Source organism: Eimeria tenella, genomic scaffold (assembly GCF_000499545.2).
Source record: "Eimeria tenella Houghton genomic scaffold, Eth_scaff2, whole genome shotgun sequence".
NCBI classification, from domain to species: Eukaryota; Apicomplexa; class Conoidasida; order Eucoccidiorida; family Eimeriidae; genus Eimeria; species Eimeria tenella.
The window spans coordinates 734,410-742,173 of record NW_013541843.1 but is presented as its reverse complement, the minus strand read 5'-3'; the positions used below and the strand labels follow the sequence as shown (position 1 = coordinate 742,173).

The window sequence follows — 7,764 nt, the reverse complement described above, 5'->3', positions numbered from 1 at the left end:
TGCCGTGGGTGTGGAATGATTTGCTGCTGCTGCAGCAACAGCAGCACCAAAACTGCACATTTGTCTCATTTGTTTAAGCGGCAGCAGCGTCTGTCTATCTTTGTTTGGGCTGGAGTGGCTCTTGCTGCTGCTGCAGCCGCTGCAGGAGCTGCTGCTGCTGGTGCTGCTGCGCGTCTGCTTGTGTGCGGGCGCAGCAGCCCAGCAGCGGCGGCGCCCTTGCCCTCCGCCGCACCCCCATCATCCCCACGAGCAGCAGCAGCAACTGCAGCAACAGCAGCAGCAGCAGCAGCAGCAGGACCATGGAGGAGGCCCCGTTCCCCGGGCGGGCTGCTTCGGGCGACTGGAGCTCGAAGCTGCAGGCGCTGAAGCTGCGCATGAAGAAAGCAGGAGTTGCTATTGCTGCTGCTGCTGCTGAGGGGGCCCCCCAAGAAGCAGCCTTAGGCTCTCCTGGGGCCTCCACGTCTGCTGCTGCTGCTGGCGCTGTGACCCCAGCAGCTCCTGCTGCTGCTACTGCTCCTGCTGCTGCAGCAGCAGGGGGCCTTGCGCGGGACGGCCGCCTAAAACCGCCGCCAATCCAGAGGCGGCAAGTGCAGCAGCAGCAGCTGCTGCAGCCTGTGCCGCAGCAGCAGCAGCAGCAGCAGCAGCGAGGGAACCCCGTCAAGAAGGTCCCAGGCACTGCGCAGGGGCGGTTGCTGCAGCAGCTGCAGCACGCGCTGCAGCAGCCGCCTCCTCCCCTCGTGCAGCAGCAGCAGCAGCTACAGCAGCAGCAGCTGCTGCTGCAGCGGACGTCAGCTCCTCGAATGGCTTCTACACCAGCTGGCCGGGCACCTTCGCCCGGCTTTGAGTCCATGTCTGCTGCTGCTGCTGCTCCAGTTGCAGCTTCAGCTGCGGCTGCTGCGTCCCCCAGCTTTGCTGCTGCAGCAACAGCAGCACCTGCTGTGTCACAGTCGTTTGCTGCTGGCAGCAGCGATTTCGATGCGCCCATGTCCTTTGAAGAGCTGATGCGGAGAAAGCGGGAAAAGGAGCAGCAGCAGCAGCAGCAGCGGCAGCAGCAGCAGCAGCAGCAGTACCTGCAGCGAGAAGCAGGCAGCAACACTCCCCGGCGGCTTTCTGACCCCACAAGCTCTACAGCACAAGCAGCAGATCCGAAGACCAGGCGGCAGCAGGATCTGCAGCAGCAGCAGCAGCAGCAGCCTCAGCAGCAGCAGCCACAGCAACAGGGGACGCAGGTAGTGCAGGTGCAGCCAGGAGTCGCCCAGCAGCAGAACAAGCTGCAGCAGCAGCAACAGCAGCAGCAGCAGCAACAGCAGCAGCAGCAGCGCTCTGTGACTGCGAAGGTTGCAGGGCAGCCGCAGAGGCCCATTCCCTCAGCAGCAGCAGCAACACCAGCAGCACCCGCTGCAGCAGCGCCAAAAACCGTGCCGGCGAGACAGCCGTTACAGCAGCACATGCAACAGCAGCAGCAGCAGCAGCAGCAGCACCAACAGCAGCAGCAACGGCGACCCCCAGTTCAGCCGCAACAGCCACAGCAGCAGCAGAAGCAGAGGCCTGTGGTGCAGCAGCAGTGGCAGCAGCAGCAGCAGCAGCAGCAAACGCGACAGCCTCCACCGCCTCCACCGCTGCAACAGCAGCAGCAGCAGCAGCAGCTACAGCAGCAGCAGCCGAAAGCTGGTGCAATCTCCCCCGCTGCCAAGGCGTCGCCTGCTGTTCACCTCGTGCAGCCGCCGCAGCAGCAGCTGCAGCAGCAATTACAGCATCCGCAGCATCCGCAGCAGCTGCAGCAGCAGCAGCATCCACAGCAGCTGCAGCAGCAGCTTCCTGGTGCTGCAGTGCTTCCCCAGCGGCAGCAGTTTCCTGCAGCAGCAGCTGCTGTTCCCCGTCAACAGCCTGTGAAGGCCAAAGCTGCAGCAGTACGTGCTGCACCCAAGGCTGCAGCAACAGCAGCAGCAGCTGCACCTGCAGCAGCAGCAGCACCTCCAGTAGCAGCAGGGGTACGCCCGATACCCGCAGCAGCACCTGCAGCGACAGCGGGACCTCGACCAGCAGCAGCACCCGCCGCAGCAGCAGCTGCTGCAGCAGCACAGGGGAGGCCCCAAATGTTCAAGGCAGCAGCTGCTGCTCCTGTGTCTCAGTCAGCTCCTGCTGCAGCACCTCCTTTGGTGGGTGCAGCAGCAGGAGCACGGCTGCACCCGCAGCAGCAGCAACAGCATCAGCTGCAGCAGCAGCAGCTGCAACAGCAACAAAGGCAGCAGCAGCTTCAACTGCAACAGCAACAGCAAAGGCAGCAGCAGCTGCAGCAAAAGCAGCAGCTGCAGCTAAGGCAGCAAGCTCCCCGCACAACTGCAGCAGCACCTCCGGTCCCCCCTGCGCCTGTCTCTTTGCCTAAAGCAGCAGCAGCAGCACCTCAGCAGCAGCAGCAGCAGCAGCAGGCTGTTTTGCCAACGCAGCAGCAGCAGCAGCAGCAGCCTGTGCGACCCTTGGAGCTGCAGCAAGCAAAGATGCCCCCGCAGCCGCCGCCTCCGCAGCTGACGGCAGCTCCAGTGAAGCAGCAGCAGCAGACAGCCAAAACTGTGCCCAGGCCTCCTCAGCAGCAGCAGCAGCAGCAGCAGCAGCCGCGTGCGCCAGTGACAGTTGCTGCTGCTGCTGCGCCGCAGCAGCAAAAGCCACGAGCCGGCTTTCCGTCACAGCAACAGCCGAGCGCTCCTGCAGCGAAGGCCCAGCCGCAGCTGCAGCAGCAGCAGCAGCAGCGGCAGCGCGTGGTAACAGCACCAGCAGCAGCACAGCAACAGCCGCAGCAGCCGCACCGGCAGCAGCAGCCACAACAGCGGCAGCAGCCGCAACAGCAGCAGCAGCAGAAGCAGCCGCAGGGCACAGCAGCAAAAGCAGCGCCATTGAAGTCTCCTTTTCAGGGCCTGCGCTCTTCGCTTCAAGACCCGTCAGCAAGCTGTGTCTTTGCTGCTGCTGCTTCTGCTGCTGCTGAAGTCTTAGCTTTTGCTGCTGCTTCTGCTGCAGCAGCTGCCACTGTTGGATCTGCCGCTGCCCCGACCTCTGCGCTAGATGCAGCACCCCCCTGACTCCCCTTAGGTGCAGTGTGCGCCGCTCCTAGCAGCAGCAGCCGCTGCTGCTGCTGCTGCTGCTGCATGCGCTGCTGTGTGTGTGTGTGGGGTGTACGTACACCGCAGGGAGCAGCAGAAGCTCGCCGAATCCTTAGCTGCGAGCTGCTCAGCTTTTGCCCCACTGAGGGGCCCCCTGTGGCCCTGGGGCTGCGGCTCTTTAGAGGCCCTGGTGAAGCAGCTGCAGCAAGTAACTGCAGCAGCAGACTCGAGGCTTGCTGTGGCTGCTGCTGCTGCAGCGCCGACCGTCGAGGCTGCGGTGGCCGGCGCGGAGCAGCAGGAGGACCCGGTGTCGCCGCTGCTGCAGCGCCGCCAAAGGCAGCACACCGAGCTGCAGCAGCAGCAGCAACAGCAGCAGCAGCAGCAGCAGCAGCGCACGTCGGCGTTTGCTGCACTGCTGCCGCTGCTGCGGGCGGCAGCAACTAAGGCAGCTGCCCTCGCAAGGGATCAATTGTCGTTTATTGATGTGTTTGAATCAGCAGCAGCAGCTACAGCAGCAGCAGCACCTGAGGGAGCAGCAGCAGGAGCTGCTGGAACGCCACCCACTGTGCAGCAGCTGCAGCAGCAATCTGCAGATGTAGTTGTCCAGCTGCTGGAGGCGTTTACGCTGCAGCAGCAGCAGCAGCTCAAGTCGCTGGACATGCGGTTTGCTGCCGTCGCAGGCAAACGACTCCTCGTGACAGATACTCCACCTGCTGCTGCTGCTGCTGCTGCTGCTGCTGCGCCGCCTGTAGCAGCATCAGCACCTACAACTGGAACGCAGCAGCCCCTAGCCAAGAGGCCCAAGCATGCGCCTGTTTCTGTGCCTCCAGCAGGAGCATAGGGGGCACCAAGAGTAGCAGCAGCAACAGCAACAGCAGCAGCAGCAAGGTCCTGTGCTGCTGCTGCTGAAGCATTCGCTGTGCCAATCTCTGGTGGTGCAGCAACAGAGTGCAAAACAGCAGCAGCAGCAGCAGAGCAAGCCGCATATCGGCTTTGAGGCGAAGCCTCCGGCAGCAGCAGCAGCAGCAGCAGCAGCAGCGTATGGTCTTGCTGCAGCTGCTGCTGCTGCTGTTGCTGCTCTTCCGCCACGTGAAGCAGTGGGGTGTAGATACACCTGAAGCCTTCAGCTCGAAGCCACTGCAGCAACAGCAACCATTTAACTTTTGCTGCCCTGCAGCACTACACTAGTCAAACATCCAGAACTGGGTTTGCAGCAGCTGCTGCTGCAGTGACTGTTACTGCTGCTGATGCAGCTGCTGCTGCTGAAGCAAGTGCAGCAGGGGCGTCTGAGTTCTGGGCTGCACGAGGGAAAGGGGCCACAGGCCCAGCAGCAGTAGCCAAGGCTGCTGCTGCTGCTGCTGCTGCTGTTGGTGCGTATCTGCTGCTGCGGCTAGCCTTGTGGACAGCCACGGGTAGGCAGAGGCCTTAGGGTTTAGGGTTTAGGGTTTAGGGTTTGTCTGCTGCATCTGAAGGTTAAAGTTTTCGGAGTTCTGTCGATCCTTAAAGTCTGGCGCCGCCAAGGGCTTTGCTTTAGGCGGGCCAGTATTAGGGTTTAGGGTTTAGGGTTTATATCTTAAACTTTAGCAAGAAACGATTCACGTTTAGCACTACGGAAGCTGCTGCTGCAGCAACTCCCGTTGCTGATGCTGCTGCCACTGCAGTTGCTGCTGCTGCGGCTAATTCTACTCAAGTGCGGCTGCACTGCGGTCGCTGCAGAGCAGTGCCTCTGTTGTTGCTCCTGCATGCAGCAGTAGCCGCTGTTGCTGCTGCTGCATGCAGCAGCAGCAGCAGCGGCGTGGACAAGCCCGCCAAATGCTGCTTCCCTCTTGGGCCTATTGCCCTGTGTGCTTCGTCCCCCCACAGCCCCCAGCAGCACTAGTAGCTGGGGGGAGCAGCAGCGCCTGCAGCAGCAGCAGCAGTGGTGGGAGCAGCAGCAGCAGCAGCCGCTGCTGCTGCTGCTTGGGGCCCCGAACGCGTAGCTGAATGTAAAGAGCTGCAGGGGGCCCCCACAAGAATGGGGGAGGGCCCCGAGGGCCCCGGCAGCAGCCAAGAAACCCCTGGGAGGGGCTGAGTTGCATGCATTCCAGGGACATAGCAGACGCCCATTTGCTGCTGCTGCAGGAGCAGCTGCTGCTGCTCCTGCTGCTGCTGCTGCTGCTGCTGATGGTAATGCTGGTGGCTCCAGTCGGCGGGGCCGTAGCGAGAGCCCTCGTGCTCGCTCGTGCTGCACTTGGACTGCCGCTGCTGCTGCTGCTGCTTCGGCTGTCCTTGTTTCTGCTGCTGCTGCTGCTGCGCCGGATGCTGCTGCTGCTGCTGCTGCTGCTCCTCTGCTTGCTGCTGGCGCAACAGCCGCCGCTGCCGACGAGAAAGCCTCTGGCCTGGGGTGCTGCTGCTGCAGCAGCAACTGCTGCAGCTGCTGCTGCTGCTTCTGCCTGTGGTCCCCGTCGCCCACCTTGCTGCGGCGCCAATGCTATCTCCGCCGCTTCCCTGGTTTATCTGTGCAGCCTGATTGCTGCTGCTGCTGCTACTGCTGCTGCTGCTGCTGCTTGGTGCGTCTGCAGCACCAGTGCAGTGATCCGCGCTGCTCAGTGACCCCAGTGAGGGGAGGGTTTCCAGGTGCGCTGCTGCTCTGTCGACTATGTTGCAGCAGCTGCTGCTGCTGCTGCTGCTGCTGCTGCTGCTGCTCGTGCTGCCACTGCTATTCGGCAAAATCTGCAGCGGCTGCAGCGTGTGCTGCTGCTGCTGCTGCGGCGGCGACACAGCTAAGTCGCTTAAATCGTAGTTCCAGCCAACGCCTTTGGCTTCAGCAAGAAGTGCCTGCAGCTGCAGATCAAACACTTGGTCTCCTTGGCAGCTGCTGCTGCTGCTGTTGCTGCTGCTGCTCCTGTTGCCGCTGCTGCTGCCCATCGGAACTGAAGACATGCCTGAGATGCTCGTCGTGCGGCCGCACGTGCTGTTGCTTCGCGTGCATGGCACAAAGCCAGACTGCTGCTGCTCCTGGTGCTGCTGCTGCTGCTGCTGGTTCTGCAGCAGCAGATGCGGATGCTGCAGGTCTTGCTGCTGCAGTGCCGCTAAAAGGGCTGTTTGTTGGTGAAGAAGTTCCTTCGGATCCAGGTCGTCACTTTGCTGCTGCTGCAGCTGCTGCAGCTGCTGCAACTGCTGCAGCAGCAGCTGCTGCTGCTTCAGCGTTTTTGGATCTGCTTCGTGGCCTGGCGGGACCGTCAGCAGCGACCGTTGCTGCTGCTGCCCCTCCTGCAGCAGCAGCGAAACAGCAAAGGCGAGGTCATCCGTCGTATCCGGGAGAGCCTGCTGTTGCTGCTGTTGCTGCTGCTGCTGCTGCATTTGCTGCTGCTGCATTTGCTGCTGCTGCAGTTGCTGCTGCTGCAGTTGCTGCTGCTGCAGCTGCTGCTGCTGCAGCTGCTGCTGCTGCAGTTGCTGCTGCTGCAGTTGCTGCTGCTGCAGTTGCTGCTGATGCAGTTGCTGCTGATGCAGTTGCTGCTGTTGCTGCTCTTGATTGCCACAGGTTTGCTGCTGCCAGTGCTGATACGTGAGAGCAGCAGCTGGTACAGCTTGCTGCGGCTGCATCGCAGCTACTGCGTGAGCTGCTTGGTGCAGAGCCGCGGCATCCCCCTCTCCTGCTGCTGCTGCTACCGCTGCTGCTGCTGCTGCATTTGCTGCAGCGGCTGCTGCAGCATGATGGGCAGCAGCGCGCAGCAGCAAAGCAGTAAGGTCGTTTCTGCTGCCTGTCCTCGCTGCTGCTGTCACCGATGGGACAGGCGCACCATAGCCCCCGGCAGAAGGCTCCAAGAAGCCAAGTTGCCCATGCTGCTGCTGCTGTTGCTGCTGCTGTTGCTGCTGCTGTTGCTGCTGTTGGTGCTGCTGCTGCAGGCTGGGTTGCTGAATAGGCAGTGGACACAGTGGGGCGAATTGCGGCTGCTGCGGCTGCTTTTCGAACTGGGGAACCGAAGGCGGCACGGGAGCAGCAACAGCAGCAGCAGCAGCTGCTGCTGCTGCTGTTGCTGCTGGAATGGGGAAGCTGAGAAGGCCCGGAGATGCCTCCTGGCGGTCGCTAGGCTCGTCTGCATCAGTTGCGTCGACGGGAACAGCAGCAGCAGCAGAAGCAGCAGCAGCTGCTGCAGCTGCTGTTGCTTCCCGGGCCTGCGAGGAGTTCCTACGAGTCTCATCTTCCCTCCGGCCCAAAATATCGAGAGAGGACTCTCTCTGCAGCAAGACAGAAGCAGCAGCAGCAGCAGCAGGAAATACCAGCGCAGCAGCAGCAATTAAAGACAAAATCAACAGCAGCAGCACTGCAGAATTATGGCAAAACGCCTTGCCGCTGCAGCTGTTCCGCAGCTGCAGATGCAGCACGAAGACCCTTGCAGCACCTGAATGCCCCTACTTCAGCAGCAGCAACCGCAGCAGCAGCAGCAGCAGCAGCAAGTGCGTACCTCAGCACTGTAGGCCTTCGAGCCGAAGCAGCGCCTCACGAAGGCAGAAAGGGCATCATCTACAGTCAGCTCTGCAGGCCTTGGAAGCCGTGCAGCAGCAGCACTAGGCCCTGCTGCTGCTGCTGCTGCTGCTGGCGAAGCGCTGTCCTCCGGCCCTGCTGCTGGGCCGTTGCAGTCGTCCCTGGCCGGCCCCCTGGGGCCCTCCCTGCTGCTGCTGCTGC

The 7,764-nt window shown here is 62.3% G+C and overlaps 3 protein-coding genes across 3 annotated transcripts in view; 1 reads left to right on the top strand and 2 right to left on the bottom strand.

Moving 5' to 3' along the window:
* The window catches only part of ETH_00029450 (uncharacterized protein), a gene marked incomplete at both ends in the record, with an annotated part of 741 nt that extends 672 nt beyond the window's left edge, over positions 1–69 (bottom strand). The window contains one exon of the mRNA XM_013374320.1: positions 48–69. Within this exon, the coding sequence (XP_013229774.1) occupies positions 48–69 (22 nt within the window). The remainder of the gene's footprint in view (positions 1–47) is intronic.
* A 230-nt stretch (positions 70–299) lies between these two features.
* ETH_00029445 (uncharacterized protein) lies at positions 300–3,936 on the top strand (the record flags this gene model as incomplete). The annotated part of the gene is made up of 2 exons (XM_013374319.1): positions 300–2,935; positions 3,183–3,936. 2 exons carry the CDS (start codon positions 300–302, stop codon positions 3,934–3,936), a joined length of 3,390 nt encoding a protein of 1,129 aa, XP_013229773.1.
* A 1,034-nt stretch (positions 3,937–4,970) lies between these two features.
* ETH_00029440 (zinc finger (C3HC4 type RING finger) protein, putative) lies at positions 4,971–7,602 on the bottom strand (the record flags this gene model as incomplete). The annotated part of the gene is made up of 2 exons (XM_013374318.1): positions 4,971–7,437; positions 7,583–7,602. 2 exons carry the CDS (start codon positions 7,600–7,602, stop codon positions 4,971–4,973), a joined length of 2,487 nt encoding a protein of 828 aa, XP_013229772.1.
* Positions 7,603–7,764: the final 162 nt, after the last annotated feature.